A 17755-nucleotide genomic window follows, 5' to 3' on the forward strand; every position below is an offset into this window, starting at 1 on the left:
GATTCGGGCCCTCTCCTTTTTCTCATATCTCTGTTTTGAACCATTTGAAGATTTATTTCCACACTTTTTTACCTGAAAGATTAGAAGCTGTGTCACTGGAATCTTTCTTATTGTTCGAATCAATGCCGAAAAACCTAACATGCAAGTTTCGGGTCTTGGATTTTATCCCTGGCTTCACTAGAATCCCGGTGAAGGACGACAGGCTGCTCTGAGAGGGATTCTCGGTTGATGTGAAGCCCTGGCCCATTGCCCTTGGCTTTCTGATCCGACGCATGAGTTTCTTCACTGTCCTGCCAGGCACGGCATAGAATTTCTGGCCCGGGAAAAGGATTTATTCGGGCTGGATGACTGAGTCCCATGGCCTCCGAAAGATTTCGGGCCGAGCTAGGACGAAGGAGGGATTCTTTTGTATGATCATGGCTGCAGGAGTGGCCATGTAGTAGCGCTCTACGTGCCCTCCAGCACGGACGATCTTCAAGGCCCGGGATTGCCTCTGCCCCGACCCGGCCAGGGCAATGACATGCCTCCCTTGAGTGGACACCTTTGGGATATCACTAGATTTATTGTTGCCAAAGATCTTGCTAAGCATTTTTTCTTCTTTTGAACAATTAAAATTAGTGGAATGAATGATTATGGAGATTTAAGAGATGGGATCGGTTAGTAAATAACGATGAGTCCAACAAGTTTATTAGAGATTAAATGGTTTTATGGTTGTAATGTATGTTTGAATAGCCAGCCGGATGTGACTACAGAATAATTGATTTTCGATTATGATAATTTTGGATGTGGTATTTTGTATATTTGTTAATGTTTTTGTGATAGAACGCATTATTTTTGCCGTAACTATTTTTACCTCTCTTCGATGATAATTATGAGAACAATTCAGATTTTAATAAATTATTTGGCTTAGGAAAGTAAAGTACTAAAAAAATTAGGGAATATTGGATTTTAAAGTCCATTTATCAAAATAGTGAAAATAAAATGAGATATTTAATAGCAGTAATAAAAAAAGAAAATTATGAAACATTTTATAGTAGTAGTAGATAAAGGAGGAAGTAGTTAATTTGTATTGTTATTAAAAGAATAAAAAATAACGGTATAATTAAAATGTTTCCAAAATTTCACTAACAATTAATCCGAACTTTCATTGATATTTTACGCGTAACATCTATACCGTATATGTCACTGCAGTCTGGAGACAGACTAAAATAAAAGCATAGGCCATCTAATTGTAATCAGTATTTAAAATATTTTCAACAAGACAAATTTAAACAAACCATTGCTTATGAATGCATAGACAAGGCAGAAGAAAAATCTGCAAAATCCAAAACAAACAGAAATCACTAAGGCAGAATGAAACCTGCAAAAAAAGGTAGAAAAGTTGGATTCTTGATTATTTGGTCTATCAGAAACATAAACTTCCCCATACGAAAATAACAAGGCCAGTTACAACAGTTGGGAAAAAGTACATCTTCCTTGCCACTCAACAAAAATTCACTTTACAAGAAAGACGGAGAGGATAAGACAAAGAACGGAGGGCGAAACGATAAAGGGGAGAGAACGATCACCTACAAATCTCATATGAGCCCATCTATAACTAACTTTCAACCAAAAATCAAAAGAATTGAAACCTTGACTAACAAGGAAGCTAAAACCTATAGAAAGGGCTCCCAAGGATTACAGTCAAAAACCATCTACGAGGAAGAGCAATAAAGAGACAGCTGTTGCATTTTCTGGCCTCAATTAACTTAAAAAGACTAGTTACCAGTCATAGGAAGACCACAAAAATATATTGGCCGATTTCATTGGCCACCCTTCTACTAATTTACACTCAGTTTTCTGGCTTCTTTGTGTTTTTGATCTACCATTCAATCAGAGCAAGGTTGGAAATTCTGTTGAGAGAAGAGTAATTAACGAGATTTCAAGGAGAATTGTCTACTCTCTTAGTAGTTGCTCGGCCAGTTAAGTTGTGCGTGCTGAGGCTGCTGCTGCTGGTAAACATTGCCAGTCGGTCCTACCATGTCTGCAGGATTTGTAATGCCTTGAGATTGTTGCAAAAGAGGGTGAACGTTTTGCGGTGCCACTGCCTGTGCAGCAGGGTGGAAAATCCCAGTGAAGGTTCCATGGCCTGTCTGATTTGAGGTGAAAGCGAGCTGACCCTGAGGAAGATTGTAGAATGAACTTGCATGCAAGGTACAAATATCCCGACCCGGGGTGGTGAACCATACACTGGGACCTTCATTCTGCACATAGCAAACAAATGGCAATGGCAAAAGGTATAATCTTAAAATTATGCCCATGGGTCTGATAACGTAGATATTTAGGGATAAACAATACCTGCTGCTGGCCACTGCTATAGACATTATTCTCCTTTACGTGTGGGGAACCAATATCCTCATTTGATGTTGAAGTAACAGGAGCTGGGGCAGAACCGGTGGTATAGTTGGCTGGCGAAAGACCGTACGGCCCGTAGTTGCCAGGTACTCCAGTGGGAGCAGAGCTTCCTGTATTTGCTCCTTGCTTATACTGTGAAGCTGAATATTTGGCAGCTGTCCCAGGTGCTGTTGGATATAAACTGCCAGGCTGGGGTTGCTGAGGAAAGGCGCCGTTGCTTAAGAACGGATGAATTGTAGGTGGCGGCTGGACATAGTATGGGGAGAAATAGTGACCATACGGAATGTAGGTAGGAGGATAATGGGGTAGATGAACACCAGGTGGTTGCCTGAACATAGGATGCGGCTGCTGCGATGCAGGTATGGAGCTCTGCATTACCCCAGCAGCTTGAGTCGCAAGTGGCGGCGGAGATGCCGTGGACCTAACCAAAGGGGCACCGCTCTGCAACTGGATTACATCAAAATTACATCAGACAGGCCGAGTAAGAGAGTAAAATATAATTTTATGCGATATCAACCAAATGCATACGACATTAACAATTTTGAACTGTTTGCATGACTCTTCTAAATGATAAAAGGATTCCAGTGAGTTTTGATATTAACTAAAACATCCACCGACATAAGAACAACATTGTGTCATTAGAAGCAATTTCCACATAAATATATTTATTAAAAGAGCAAACATTGTTTTGACTTTTGCCCGATGTAATTATAGATACATAGCCAACAAAAGTGAAACAAATAATTAAAAGAACAAATCACAATTAACTAAGAAAATCACAATATTATGCAATGATAAAGATAAACACAACAAAGATATACCTTTAAGACACTCCAGTTTGTAACTAAACCTATCAAGGTCATCACTTATTCAAAGTTGAAAGTTCACAAACAGCATATAGGGAGCAAAAAAGGAAATTATAGAGATTTGGGGCCCAAACCTCTTGAGGGTTCTGAGAAGTCTGAGCAGAGACCATAGCAGCATTTCCATTATACTTGTTTGCAGCTCCAGCAGCGTGAAAAGGGGAAATGCGGCCATCATGTTGTGCATAATAGTTTGCCGGGTCAAAAGATTGCGGCACCTGTTCAGCATATAATTGATATTAATGGCTGAGAATGTTAAGATGCACACCAACATCAAAAGGATACATTGAACGACAAGATGAATATCACAGTTTTTGCATGCGTGAATGATCAGTGTGAAAATGAAAGGACAGATGATACATGAGAACATACAACAAAGCCTGGAAGTCGAGGAGCATCACGAGTGTGAGACTCTGAATTTTCAGAAGTTGGAAGCTGGCCGCCCAATATTGGAGGCATGAAACCAAAACCGTAGTTTGAAGAAGTGTGGACCAAAGGATGTGGCTGGCTTCCAGGAGCAACCTCTATAATGGGATCATTATAAATAGTTGTAATAGAGGATGAGACTTCAACCTCACCAGATGCAAATTTGTCTGGTCCTTGTGAAGGTGATTGGGGTTCTTCAGGATACTTTGGTTCAGTATCCTCCACATCTGCCAAAGAAGCCTGATTGCTGTAGACCAAAAGGAAAATAAAATATTTCAGAACATTGAGCACAGCCACAAGCAGGATATTTCAGGTTAGCACCATGAAAACAAGGAAATTCAAGCAATGATGAACATCTGCAACTTAACAAACAAGATGCTACATGAATGGTGCTAGTCAATATCGCTAGAGAGATTTATCAACAGAGAATAAGAACATATCTTCAACTGCATAACCAATCCGTGAATGTCCATGGATACCACAATCCAAATATGTGAGTTTGCAATAAATTATAGACAGCTACACTGGAAGTATACATAGATTGGAGAAACATTGTTGTCACACCAAAGAATGCCATGGACAACAAAAATGATAGGTGAGGTACACAGAGAAGTACAAAATTATGAAAGATAAAGGCACCTTAATTCCAGATCTTCCACAGGTTCCTCGATATTCTCAGAGGATTCTGACGGTGATGGACTCTTATCAGCTGGAAGACCATTTTGGTTGTCCAGAGTGAAGGAAGCATCAAAACTTCCAAAACAAAACCCAAGTTTTTCAACTTTAGGGACATGTAGATTATTTGGTAAAATCACATGTTGCCTCTCTGAAATTTGCGAGTCCTCTAACTTCTTCTGCAACTCCAGAGTTGCTTCATTTGTAGTGGCAGCAGCAGGAGTAGTCAGCGATTCCAGATGACTTCCAACAGACACTATGGAAACATCTAATAAAGAAGCTGCAGTAGCACCTTGACTAACATTGGGGTTTGTAGATTTGGGTTTCCACTCTTTGCCAGGACCAACTGTGATGCACAACCACTGTTAGCACTTCATTGCCCATAATTCATATTCAATAAGATAGATGCTAGATACTATACATGGTCTTGCACCTGACACCTAATTCTAATGTGCTTACATTACAAGATTGAATGTATCATCTCATCGAGAAAGACACAATCATATTGTGTTCAAAACTTAAAAAAATATGTATATATCTGCTCAAGGGGAAACTTTCAACCTCAACCAGCAAAAGATAGCCACTAAAAGAAATAATGAAATCACTACTTGTTTGCAAATATGTATACTTCTGAGTTCTGAATAATAGCTCTTTATATTACATACTCAGTGTGGTAACCATCAAGCAGTAAAAACTGAACTATATCACAGAACATGCCAACTTTTAATATTGTATCATAAAGATGCATACCCTTTTGGGGACCAATCACTTGAGACCGATTGTTGTAATTAGATGAAGGCCTACTACCAGAAGAAACATTAACTGTAGAAGGAGTTTGGGCAGACTCTGAATTTTGACTGTTTCCAACTCTCTTGAGATCACGGGGCATCTTTTGTTCAATGGCAGTTCCAAACTCTGAAGCAGCTACTACAGATCTCAAAATAAAAAGAAATTACATCGGTAACTTCCTATAGCACTTCAACATTGTCTTGATAAATTCCCAAAATGAGTAAATATACATAAGAACAAACAAAATTAGCATACATATTTCAGGAGAAGTAGATCTGTTGCCAGTAGGTATATCACCAACCATTTGACTAGGGCTTTGCTGGCTTCCCAATTCAAGATGAATGCTACCTACTGCACTAGGGGGTGGATAGTCTTGAGAGGGTAAAAGCACTGAATCTGTAGAGGAGATATAGGATCCTGAGGCTGAAGGAATAGATGTAGCATTTTTAGACGACTCCAGTATCTGGTGCTGCTGGATGTTCTTCACCTGAGGAGTACTGAGGCTTTTCACAGAATCAATTGAGGACGAAACCATCAGAGGTTTCTCTGATTTATTGGGGATAGCAGTTGTTGGATTAGCTCTCTGGAGGGTGATCCCAGAAGGACCATTAGACACACCAGTAATCAGGCTGCCCAGAAAAACAACAGATCAGCTTCAACAAAGCATTAAGTTGGGGGGCAGGAGTGGGAGGTCTCCCAAAGCATCACATATAGTATGGGCATCATAAAAGTAAGTTTTAAGCTTCAAAATAGAAGCACAACAGAATATATGCCCATTGAAAGATCATAGATAGCCACTCACCTGGTACCAGAAGAAGTGCCACTCTTTCTCGCATCTTGTGGAGCAGCTATGGGAGCCTTGCTAGTACTTTTCACAGTGAAGTGACTGGCAGAACTTCCCTTTATAGCAGGAGAATTTCTTCCGCCACCAGCATCTGACATGAATGAAAAGATACAAGGAAATGCGAGTGCAGATGGTGAGAAAAGAAAACACAGCAGATGTCAAAATTATGCAAGTACTTATATTTTACACCATGGATTCAATACTACATATATTCCAATGATCGCAGCAGCTCAAAGGCAGTACTCCCCGAGCAGAGGGTAACATGGTCGTAATTATGATTACAAAAAGAATATAGCCGAACATGAATAATTCAATTGTTAAAGGCATGTGCAAAGGGATCCAGCGTGGTAGGGGAATCAAACGCAGGCTTTCTCACCATGAGATACAAATCGCAGTGGATAGTTCCCACGACCAGCTCTATTTGGTCTTGTCTGGGTTCCAGGTTTCCACTTCTCTGCAGGCTCCTTATTTTGATTCTGGGAATGTAAAAATAGTCTTCATCAGACCTTAACTTTTATTGCAAATAGAAGTGACGTACAGTGTTAGTACAATGTTGAGATTCACAACACTATTTCGGGCAGTTGGAATTACGATCATGATGAAAATGAGAACAATCTTACATAGTAAGAGAAGGATGAAACAAATAATCCTAGGACAGATCAAAACAGCAAAAAGAGGAGACCAAATCATTATACTGTGACGAAGCAGTACCTCATTTCTCCTGTCACGTTTTCTTTTTACTTCATGAAAGGTATCTGTTTAAGAGTATAAAAACAGACATCAGTCCGCTGTTTAGAGAATTGAAAATCATGCGCGCCTTATTACACATGCATGCAAATAACATAGCCCTTCCTTAAAACAAACTTGAAGCAAGTGGCGTATAATTATATTGCTGGCAATTTGGTATTGTTGGACCAATATTCTGTTTTCAGAATTGATGCACCACGAATTATTGGGAATCACAGATATAACTAAATCTTGGACTGCCTTTTATCCACCCACCAAAATCTTACTAGAAGAAGCGAATGCCAGACAATGTCAAGAGATTCATAACTCCATTGCAATGAACTTAAAACAGTGTTTTCGTCCATCTCTGTCCAAAATAAATTGAACCACACGAAAGCCAAATTTTTAGTAGAGTATACTTAAAGAAGGGAATTTCAATTCTAAACATGAGATATAAAAGAAAATTCGTACTGACACATAAGACAAAGATACAAACAGAAAAAGGAAGAAAAAAGGGGCAGCTGAACAAAAAATCACCTTTCCCATAACAGAAAAGCTAGAAGAAGAAGAAGAAGAAGAAATCAACACGCAGGCAAGTCAGGCATTACTAAAATGCAACCGCAGAAGCAAAAATCCGTAGGTTTTCCTATTCCCACTATTTAAAATCCAAACAACAGAGAACACCACCACAAGCGTGATTACATAAAGAAAGAGCAGATCAACAATCAAATCCCCCATTCCCAATGGGGCCGAAAATCAAAATAATAAAATCGAGATCAAACACCAAGCAGGCATAAAAACCTTACCTGAAAAGAATCAGAAAAAAGGTGTTTTATGTATTAAAAAAAACAGAGAGAATAAAAAGAGAGAGGAATATTCACCGAGAAGTAGAAGCTTCTGAGTAGTTTCGTTGGGATCCATGGAACATTCCTTGAGCATTGCATAAATCTCATCTTCGGAGTGATTCTGGCCAGTAATCTCCTTTATGTTATCGATCGTCTTCTTAACGCCACTGGGAATCGAAACCCTACTTGCACCTCCCTTAACCCCACCGCTCATCTTCTTCTTCTTCTTCTTCCTGAATCCCCAAATACCTCTATGTATATATATCCACCTATATATGTGTGTATATATGAGTATATAAAAACACTTACTTGTGTGTGAAATTCAGCGCAGATGAAGAATAATAGTATGTATAAATTGCTAATGCAATGAAGCTCCGTATCGTAAGACCTCCTTCCGTTGTAGAGAGAAGGGAGATGAGAGGGAGGGCAGTGTGTGTGTGTGTATGATTTTTGTAATTTAGGGAAAGAGGAGAGGGGAAGACTTGTGGGAAAGGGTTTTTGTAGAGTGATGATTGGGAAATTAATTGTAATTTTCATAAAGTTAGTGTGTGAAGTGTGTGTGAAATTCTTTGTCTTTAATTATATACGGAGTACTCAAATCCCTATTTATTGTTGTGGAATTAATGGTTTTTATATTCAATACTCACCAAAATAAATATTGTAACAAACATCAATGGAAGATATTCATTATGAATTGTACGAACCAATTTAATTAGTGTTATTCATTTTCACCATTAAATCGATATAAAATTACTTTTGAGGTCTAACTTTTTGATAAGATAGATATGGGGTAGATTAACATAAATAATCAAACTTATCAAAAGATTAATTTCATTGGATTACCATTTATCAATCATTTCATTATCGGATTAGCATGTGAAGATTGAGATTATTAATGACTCAGAAAATAATCATATGGAATAGCAAAATAAAAATCGAAATATGTGGCCTTTTTAAACTTAAACCAACCTAAGAACCGATCTTTCATATTGTTATAGAACTTTGAGAGTTTATTAGAATCACAAAATGTATACATATCATGTCATCAAATTACCATTTTCAAATAATCAAAATATGTTATGAACAAACTAAAATAATCAAAATCTTCTTCACTAATTAAAGACTAATGAAGAACATGTCGCCTTCGTTGCACTATATATAGACCCCTTCAACTTCAACTTCAAACCTCTCTACATCTCACCAGGTATACTTCTTCTTCCATCGAGAGCACAAGGCCTCGTCCGAGGTAGCCTCTCGAGCAACAGACAATTGTGGCCGGAGGAGAAGATAGATGGAAGGACCTAAGAATGGGACTAGTGAGAGAGCAAGAAGCCAAGAGCCTTTTCCATCCCTGCAAAGATAAAACACGCACCATTTTTAGACAGAAAAATTGGTTGAACCTCACTCACCATTTTCGAGCAGTCATGTCGTTGTAGATCCAGATAGGCGCGAATGTCGAGAGGAGAGTGAAATCAATACTCGTGGCGTGGATCTTCCACAACAAGAGTCAAAATGCATAGCAAAATCAAGAACCAAAGCACTCACAAATTTGCTTCCTCGAAGATACTGGTAAAATTCCTTCCACGCATCACCACCGGATGATACTGCATGAGCCGTTTTCACCATCCCTGCAGCCAACTAACCTGAGGCGTAACAATGCCATAGAGCCAATTAATTAATAGTGATCAGCCTCAAATCATCGCTCAATGTTCATCTATGAATATGCATTTAATAAAATTAAGATATTCTGTAAACAGAAGACGATGTAAATGCATATTTTTAGGACGTAAAAAGGTTTAAATACAACATGAACTATCAACCGGTACTTTTTCAGGAAAGAGTATCCTCTCCCCTGCAGTTAGCTTTGATTCAAGGGAATTCAAAGGCCATCTTCTGAGACCTGGTGGCCTCCAGAGAACAAAGTAAGGAATGAGTGCATACGCACCTCGAAGCATGACAGGACAACGAATTGCCAAATTGGAATCTTGCTTTTCGAGCTGCAAAAAGGCAAAAAAAGCACCACCATGATAGGCAAAGATTGCTAACCTCAAGCCCTTACAAAAACATCGAAATGTACACCTATGATTGAAAGACAAATCAAACCATCACGATAGGAAAATGTAGAGCTTAACATACTAAAATACTGGTAAAAGATAAGCATAGGTTCTCCTCTTCAAATTTTTGGCACCAAGAAATTTACGAACAAGAACACATATAGCAGAAACAACACTAAAACAGTTTATTGAAATTGTTTTTTGGGACATTTCACCTAACTAATGGGGTAATAGCAATCGCAAGAAGAAACCACCTAGAAAAGCATAAACAGTAACATCACTGAGCACAAAACATTTCATTGAAATTCTTTTGTTGGACATTTTCACCAAAAGATAATCAAAGGTTTCTCTCACCAACTACTCGCAATCCTCCAAGAAAGTCGAGATTCAACAAATATAGTGGATTTTTACCTTCTGGCAGTAGGGAGGAGCAGCATATTATAAACCCATTATATACCACAAAGCTACCAAGACTTGGTTCTATTCAGCAGCTTTTTCACAAAATACATATCCGTGACCTAAAATTAAGCCCAATTCCACAAAATTACGCTACACACAGTCAGATAATCAGATTACTACCGAATTCAAGAATCCAATTTCATCATCACCATAAAAAAAAAGAAGTGTCCAGCCCAGAAAGCAAACAGCTGAAACGACGTCGTCCAGTCCCTCCCACCGATGATCTCATTTCCGTCGGGAGAATCAGAAACAAGCTGGGTCTTGCGGGTATTGGGCGTTGAACGAGCTCCGGCGCCGCAATTTCGCCGGCTTGAGGGTTAAAGACGGGATTTTTACCAGCTCAGAGCTGTGGTCCGAGTGGATAGGGATTGAAATTGGGGATTTGGCAGGGGGAAATGAAGATTTTGGGAGATGGGATTTGGGTTTGAGTGGCGGGAAAGAGGAGTTGCAGGAAATAATTGAGGTGTTTGCTGCTATGTAGTTTTCAAAATTACAAATGAGGCCCTCCAATGTTTCAATGAATTTCAGTAGAGTACATGATAGTTTGATGATGCAGATAACATATCAATTTTTTATTTATAAATATGTTCAAATGTGTGATCAATTTTTTAATCACATAACATAATTCTAAAAAAAAATAAATTAACAAGCCTAATAAGTGGCACAATTTCAATAGTATTTCTTATTAAATGCATACAATATTAAGAAGACCGGTAAAAAAAAAGACAATCTAATTTACCAATCCATGCACTACTTGGTATAAAGGAATTGAAATCACAAATTATTTTAAATGAGTAAAAGCTTTAAAAAATCCCATACTAGAAGAGCATTTTATTCTTACACGAATTAAAGCATTGTCTCGTTCCATCCACTACAAATTAGTTAGTGATAATGATAATAAGAGATGAGAATTGGGCATGTGAAAAAGAGGAAGTAACCACAATTAGCAATAGGTGATTCCCGATGGACGAATGAGCAAATTAAAAAATTATAAACTGTTAAACTACCAATGATGAGAGGAAGCAAGAAACAGATAAGCTAGCGCTATGGCAGGAGCTTCAAGAATCCTGCAAACGACGTTCCTACCCACTTTCTCAAAAAACCCATCTCTCCACACCACCAGATCCCACTCCCACGCCTGCTGCGTCCCACCAACCACCAAAAGAGGCTCCTTTTTCGACCGAATCAGGTGCTCTGTCGCCGCCGCCGGCGAGGACACCGCCATGGCAGGCGTGCTGTGGGGATGCGATGTCGACTCCGTGGACAACGCCGCGGCGCTGCAGGCGTGGCTTTCGGAGAGCGGGCTGCCGCCGCAGAAGATGGGCATACAGAAGGTGGAGGTCGGAGAGAGAGGGCTTGTTGCTCTCAAGAATGTTAGGAAGGGAGAGAAGCTGCTTTTTGTGCCTCCCTCTCTCTTCATCACTGCTGATTCTGTGAGTTTTTTTTTCCTGCTTTTGTTAGAATGGATTATGTGTTGTTTTTTGTTTGTTTAGTACTCCACTAGGTGTTTGAAGTTGAGTAGCATTTTTTATGTGGTGATTTGCTAGTTGGGGAGATATGGTTATATGGCAGAAGCATTGTTTCTGACTACTTTTATATGGATTAGATTCTCTCATATCTGTCCCTCCATGATTTTGATTTGGATTGAGTGTGTCTCAATTCATGTCTTTTAGTTCTGATTAAGGATTCATATGTCTTCTAACATGCTTTCATTTCATCAATGGATGTTATTTCTGAACAACTTCATGTCTTCCTTAACTCTAGAAACTATTTATGCCAATTTCGTGCTGATAAGTCCATTGCCCTCTTATCCGTTTCTCTTGTTTTTTGTAGAAAATTTAAGATTTGTTAGATCATAAATCATTGTTAGTGTATCTAATAAGTTGTCCCAATTGGACATTTATAGGTATATGTTTCTCTGTTAGTTGTATTTTAGCTGTTGTGCTTAAGAAACTTGTTGAGTCAAAGAAAATAGGTCTTCTTATGAGAGATTAAAAAAGATACTACCACTTTGATTACTTTAGTTACTTAACTTGTGGCTGCTTTTGCACCGGAGTCGTGGCTTTAGAACTGGAGCTGTCGTGAGGCCGGTGAGGTGCTAAAACAGTACAACGTGCCAGATTGGCCACTGCTTGCAACCTACTTGATCAGCGAGGCATGTCTCATGAACTCTTCAAGATGGAGCAACTACATTGCAGCCTTGCCGAGGCAGCCCTATTCACTTCTCTACTGGTAATTATATGCATTAAATCGCCCAAGGCAGCACACGTATTGGGTCTACAGCTGCTCCATGTGATTTCAGGACACGTCCGGAGCTAGACAGATATCTTGAAGCCTCACAAATAAGACAACGTGCAATTGAGAGGATCAACGATGTTACTGGAACGTATGGGTTCCTGCATCTACTTGTTTCGTACAAAGTAGATGTCGTTCAATCTTTTTAAGACCTATCTTAACCTCTTGTGCAGATACATTGACTTAAGGGACAGGATTTTTTCCAAGCATCCTGATTTATTTCCTGCAGAGGTACACACTCCATTTTCTCTGTCTACATCTGCATGCTCCGTTGCTTGTTTGAGTGATTGATGACATTTTCAGAATTTTTGGTTCTAGGGAGATTTATCCTGAGAAGTGAGTTTCTGTGTAGCATAAAAAGACAGCAACTCCAAAAATCATCTGATTTGAAGCGAAATTTCATCTTTTATTTTTGCATTATGTGGTCACAGCTCCATCCTAATATAAAGGAAATCATGTGATGGTTATGTATTCTACTTGCTTCATTTGACTGTTGCTATGTGTTATGCAGGTCTTCAACATGGAAAGTTACAGATGGTCGTTCGGCATACTTTTTTCTCGCTTGGTATATCTTACTTTCATGCCTTCTTCAAATAGCTTCATCATTTATCTATCATCTTGAGAGTTCCTGGTTTACATCAGGTTCGTCTACCCTCGATGGATGGAAGGGTTGCTTTGGTTCCTTGGGCAGATATGCTTAACCATAGCTGCGAGGTAAGGCTAATCCGATGTAAAACGTTCTTGCTAATTTTTTAGATACAATCTCTAATCTCAGTGTTTTGTAACGAACTAGGTAGATACGTTTCTTGATTATGACAGATCATCTCAGGGGGTAGTTTTCACTACAGATAGAGCATATCAGCCAGGCGAGCAGGTACTCGAGCTTCAAGAATCGCGCCATTGTGAAAAAAAATAGACCATAAATTTGTGCAAGAAAAAATGGAATATGATGTGAGGTGGTTTATGGTTATGAATTGATGATGCAGGTCTTCATATCATATGGTAAGAAATCCAACGGAGAGCTGTTGCTTTCATATGGATTCGTGCCCCGGGAAGGAACCAACCCTAGCGACTCCGTTGAGCTGTCTCTTTCCATCAGCAAGTCCGACAAGTGCTACAAAGAGAAGGTGGCAGCTCTCAAGAAGCAGGGACTGTCCGCGTGAGTGTGTTTTTTCATCAGATGCCTGACTAATCTAAAGCACGAAACGTGCCTCGTGACAGAAATCCATCGTGTTTATTCTAACAGGACACAGTGTTTTCCTCTACAAATAACCGGCTGGCCATTGGAGCTGATGGCCTATGCCTACCTAGCAGTCAGCCCCCCTAGCATGATCAGCCAGTTTGATGAGGTCTTTTCTTGTCTATTTTTCAAAAGATGGGATATTTTGAAATGTTAGTGACAAGGATTGTGCAGATGGCTGCTGCAGCGTCTAACAAGACGACATCCAAGAAGGACATCCGGTATGGTGAAATAGAGGAAGACGCGTTGCAGTTCATACTTGATTCTTGTGAGGCCTGCATATCTAAGTACTCCAAGTTCCTTCAGGTTAGTTGAGTCCAGAGACGCGATCTCTGTTGTTGAATGTGTGAGCTGATATGTTGTGGTGGTCGACAGTCGAGTGGATCAATGGATTTGGACGTGACAAACCCAAAGCTTCTCAACAGGAAAGCGTTCCTGAAGCAGCTTGCTGTTGATCTGTGTACCAGTGAGCGGAGGATGCTGTTTCGTGCACAATATGTAAGCGTAGCCTTTCATACGAAAAAAAGAAAGAAACATATGATGATGTTTTTGCTTTCTTGATCTGTCTTGTGACATGAGGTTGTTTGATGGGTTGCCAACAGATACTGAGACGGCGGCTGAGAGATATCAGGAGCGGCGAGTTGAAGGCGCTGAGGCTGTTTGACGGCTTGAGGAAGCTCTTCAAGTGAGGTTTTGGCTGCTTCTTGGCTTCCATTTGGCTAAAAGGTTGCTTGAGGATTGCTTTGTGCTTTTGAATTTGATATCTACTTGTAAACTTGACGTTTTTGGACCTAAATAAAATGTACTATCAAAATCACAAGTCAAAGTGTTGATGTTATTTTGTCATTTTGGTTATCGATCATTTGCTACCGTACGCGTGGCTACAGACAGTTGGACCGGTTCGTTGGCCTTGACAAACACATTGAGGCCTGCCCCATGAACATTGCGCATTTGAAGAATTTAGGCCCAAACCAGAAAATTATGACCATAACCTACCTAAAACTCGATTCTATACGATAATATGCATATTATTCCAACCGGCCTGAGCAAGTAGGTAAAAACGGCTACTTTTGGCCAACCCATCTCAAAATTCCGAAAGGTTCCTTACTTATTAGAGCATCCGCAATGGCGGGCGTCCACGCGGAATTCCCATCGGCGTGCGGGAATTTGGTGGCGGACGTCCGCCATTGCCCGTCCCTTCCACGAATACGGAATTCTGCGAAGGAATTCACAGTTCCATGGCCATCGGCATAATTCCGCGGGGAATTCCGCGCGGACGTCCGCCATTGCGTTTAATGCATTAAATGTTTTTTTTCGGTTCTCATATATACATCCCGTTGAACTTCATTTCATTCCACGCGGAGAGGTCGTCGTTGATGTGGGGGTGAAGCATTATTGAAATGTATTTTTTTAATTTGGTGAAATGTACTTTTCTTTTTTTTATTAATGGAATATTTTTCCCTATTTGTGTTGACTATTTAATTTCGTAAATTTCTTACTTTCGGAAATTGTTTAATTTGTGAATTTTTTTAATTGTGAGAATTCCTTCGGGAATTCCGCCACTGTGCAGTGGAAATTCCTTATGACGTCGCAGGAGGTGTTTTTTGGATGCTCTTATGACACATCTACCTACTCTCTCTCTCCCTCAAATTTTCTCACATTTTTTTTATTTTTCTTCATCCCACAAAAAATTTACTATTTTTGGTAATAGAACTCATATTCCACTAATTCAATTCAGCTTATATTTTATCATAAAACTAAAACTCCACATAAAAGTAGGATTAACTCTTCGCTAACTTTTTCAACTCATTTTTTTATTATATTTCTTAAAATTTGTGTCGATTAAAGCGTAATAAAATTAAAAGGACGAAGAGAGTATACAATAGTCAATACTTTCATTTATAAATAGCATGAGATTTATTGTATAATTGAATAATTGATAAGAGAGTATACAATAGTCAATACTTTCATTTATAAATAGCATGAGATTTATTGTATAATTGAATAATTGATAAGTAGAAAAAAAAATACTACTCCTACAGTATTAAAATAATTAAAAGAGCCATTTTAAACCGTGGCGTCATATCTCTCTTTGTCCCCAATCTCACACTACACACAGAGAGCTGAGGACGTCGACTGCGAAACCTTTCCTTTGAGAGTGAGACTCCGGCACTCCAACTCAAATTTGAGGTTGCTATTCTGTTATTTTTCATCCTTTGCATTTTTTCCTCTTTAATGGAATGCGACTATTTGTTCGATAAAACGTCTGATTGAACCCTACATTGTATTTTTATTAGGACTGTTGATGTAAATACCTATTCCGCACCATCGAAAATGTGGCAGCGGCTCCGCAATGGCTGGTTAGAGATTCTGAACATTCAGAAGTTCAGGAGAATCGTGTCTTACACTGGCTTTTTCTGTTTTTCTACGCTGATCAACTTTGCTTACACCAACAATACGTCAGTATTTATTTCCTTATTCTATTTAGGGGGATAATTTGGAAATTGGGAGTTGAAAACCGTTGTCTTTAGCAGCTATTGAAGCTCAATTCTATGTTTAGCATAAATGCCATTCTGATCTTGGACCAAGGTGTTTCAGTTTATGCTTATTTGACTCTGATTTAGGTTTAAATATTGTAGTGTGAAAAGTTGGTTACTGGTAATACTGATGTGATTATGTAAAGGGTTAAGTTAATTTTAAAATAGAAGAGATGGTTGTGGAAATTTTGCTCAAGCTCTTCTGCACTTGTTTTTTCCATTTCTTCAATGTTTTAATTAAGTTCTGATTGTGAAAGTGAAATTCTATCAAGAAAAGAAGCAAAATTGGTGTAATTCTCTTTTTTACTTCCTTTCTTCTTTGGTGTATTATTTATCAAACTTCTTATGTATATGTCCAATTAGGACGAGAGCTGGACACTCGAGGGCTGATCAGTTCTATGCATCTTATCCAGCTGGTACTGAGCTTCTTACCGATACTGGGAAGGTACATTCACTCAGCTTATAAGAAGAAAAACGAGTTTTTTCTTTTTCAGTTTTGGTTTTGGGTGAAGGAAGGGGTTGTTTGAACTTTGCAGTACTCTTTTCTAGTATTGAGAAACGGAATTATGTAGCTTAAACTCGAGGCCACATCAGTGTCTCGAGAAACAGTTTGGCTGTTTGAAGTTCATGTGATATATGTATATTGTGTTGTGCTCCTGTGATTACAGTATCTCAGTTTTATGTATCTGATGTTCTGTACGCCGAATAGTATAATGCGCTTCACTTGGATATTGAGATTTAATTTAAGTTTGCCTAATTGAGCTTTTGATATGTTTTTAGTTGTATAAAGCTGCACTTGGCAATTGCTTTGAAATAGAGGAGTGGGGGCCGATTGAATGGAGCATTTTGGCTAAACATTTTGAACGGCAAGGGAAATCACCGTATGCTTACCATTCAGTAAGTTGAAACCTTGCCTCTTTCTACTTGTTTATATATTTGTGTCGTCTGCTTTTGGTGCATACGACCATTAAAACAGATATCCATTAGTTAAATTTAAGAGGATGGATGGTTTTATGCATTTTTTTAAGAATGTTTGATATTGTTGTTCCTCCCCAACTCCACTTCAAATGAACCATTTTGCTTTTTGTAACTTGGTGAACAAAAGCAGAAATGAAAGTTCAAATTTCCAATAATTTTGTGGAACAGATGCTGCTTCTCTGATTAAATATTGAGTTTCCTTTTTTCTTGTTGCAGCAATATATGGCACATCTGGCCTCCCTCGGGCAACTGGATGGAAGCGGCTAGCTTAAGGATGACGATATATCCAATATGATGATATCAGGATCATATCTGAGTGACATATGAAGTTGTTTGAGAGGTATAGCTTAAAATAGATGACCATTTTGTGAGGGTGTTGGCAACACAAGCCACTGAGAGCACTACACTCAGTGTGCCCTCTTAGTGCTTAGGGTTGTTACTGCCCTACGTAAGTACGTATTCCATACCTAAAACAGAGTTATAAAAGTGCAGCCTTATACTTGAGTTAGATTTATAGTTCCCCTTCACCTAATGGTAGATCGATCAGTTTCGTGACTTGATATAAATTTGTGGAGACTTGCATTGGATTATTTGGTTTTGAATAAATGGATTAAGTTTGGATAATTTATG

At 38.9% G+C, this 17755-nt stretch overlaps 3 protein-coding genes and 1 long non-coding RNA gene across 6 annotated transcripts; 2 read left to right on the forward strand and 2 right to left on the reverse strand.

Moving 5' to 3' along the window:
• Positions 1-1373: 1373 nt before the first annotated feature.
• LOC121744864 (GBF-interacting protein 1-like) lies at positions 1374-8092 on the reverse strand. 2 transcript variants are annotated; one of them, XM_042138540.1, is made up of 12 exons: positions 7872-8092; positions 7599-7795; positions 6703-6746; positions 6368-6467; positions 5950-6082; positions 5403-5776; positions 5109-5282; positions 4323-4704; positions 3630-3930; positions 3335-3475; positions 2338-2841; positions 1374-2243 (listed from the first exon to the last, which is right to left on the reverse strand). In XM_042138540.1, exons 2-12 carry the CDS (start codon positions 7774-7776, stop codon positions 1944-1946), a joined length of 2631 nt encoding a protein of 876 aa, XP_041994474.1. In that variant the 5' UTR covers positions 7777-7795; positions 7872-8092; the 3' UTR covers positions 1374-1943. The 2 variants fall into 2 exon arrangements, with proteins under 2 accessions (XP_041994474.1, XP_041994473.1); XM_042138539.1 differs by having other exon boundaries at positions 5109-5285; positions 7872-8091.
• A 459-nt stretch (positions 8093-8551) lies between these two features.
• Positions 8552-10682, reverse strand: LOC121743054. The gene is made up of 3 exons (XR_006038202.1): positions 9508-10682; positions 9108-9205; positions 8552-8913 (listed from the first exon to the last, which is right to left on the reverse strand). It is a non-coding gene; the product is annotated as an uncharacterized LOC121743054 (long non-coding RNA).
• A 400-nt stretch (positions 10683-11082) lies between these two features.
• On the forward strand, positions 11083-14430 carry LOC121743207 (ribulose-1,5 bisphosphate carboxylase/oxygenase large subunit N-methyltransferase, chloroplastic-like). The gene is made up of 12 exons (XM_042136439.1): positions 11083-11508; positions 12144-12307; positions 12378-12461; positions 12544-12601; positions 12882-12935; positions 13013-13084; positions 13164-13244; positions 13357-13529; positions 13617-13719; positions 13785-13916; positions 13986-14108; positions 14213-14430. The coding sequence occupies exons 1-12, from the start codon at positions 11122-11124 to the stop codon at positions 14297-14299; spliced, it is 1518 nt and encodes a 505-aa protein (XP_041992373.1). The 5' UTR covers positions 11083-11121; the 3' UTR covers positions 14300-14430.
• A 1233-nt stretch (positions 14431-15663) lies between these two features.
• Positions 15664-17749, forward strand: LOC121743208. 2 transcript variants are annotated; one of them, XM_042136440.1, is made up of 5 exons: positions 15664-15800; positions 15908-16069; positions 16511-16592; positions 16928-17044; positions 17342-17749. In XM_042136440.1, exons 2-5 carry the CDS (start codon positions 15945-15947, stop codon positions 17390-17392), a joined length of 375 nt encoding a protein of 124 aa, XP_041992374.1. In that variant the 5' UTR covers positions 15664-15800; positions 15908-15944; the 3' UTR covers positions 17393-17749. The 2 variants fall into 2 exon arrangements, with proteins under 2 accessions (XP_041992374.1, XP_041992375.1); XM_042136441.1 differs by having other exon boundaries at positions 15908-15970.
• Positions 17750-17755: the final 6 nt, after the last annotated feature.

The sequence above is a fragment of the Salvia splendens genome, chromosome 8 (genome assembly GCF_004379255.2).
Source record: "Salvia splendens isolate huo1 chromosome 8, SspV2, whole genome shotgun sequence".
NCBI lineage: Eukaryota > Viridiplantae > Streptophyta > Magnoliopsida > Lamiales > Lamiaceae > Salvia > Salvia splendens.

Coding starts and splice junctions, on each gene's coding strand:
- LOC121743208 (XM_042136440.1), top strand. CDS start 15,945: ATGTGGCAGCGGCTCCGCAATGGCTGGTTAGAGATTCTGAACATTCAG. Junction 16,070..16,510: donor TTTGCTTACACCAACAATAC/GTCAGTATTTAT, acceptor ATGTCCAATTAG/GACGAGAGCTGGACACTCGA. Junction 17,045..17,341: donor CACCGTATGCTTACCATTCA/GTAAGTTGAAAC, acceptor TTCTTGTTGCAG/CAATATATGGCACATCTGGC.
- LOC121743207 (XM_042136439.1), top strand. CDS start 11,122: ATGGCAGGAGCTTCAAGAATCCTGCAAACGACGTTCCTACCCACTTTC. Junction 12,462..12,543: donor ATCAACGATGTTACTGGAAC/GTATGGGTTCCT, acceptor CCTCTTGTGCAG/ATACATTGACTTAAGGGACA. Junction 13,085..13,163: donor TGCTTAACCATAGCTGCGAG/GTAAGGCTAATC, acceptor GTAACGAACTAG/GTAGATACGTTTCTTGATTA.
- LOC121744864 (XM_042138539.1), bottom strand. CDS start 7,776: ATGAGCGGTGGGGTTAAGGGAGGTGCAAGTAGGGTTTCGATTCCCAGT. Junction 6,468..6,702: donor AACGTGACAGGAGAAATGAG/GTACTGCTTCGT, acceptor TTACATTCCCAG/AATCAAAATAAGGAGCCTGC. Junction 4,705..5,108: donor AGTGATTGGTCCCCAAAAGG/GTATGCATCTTT, acceptor TGTGCATCACAG/TTGGTCCTGGCAAAGAGTGG.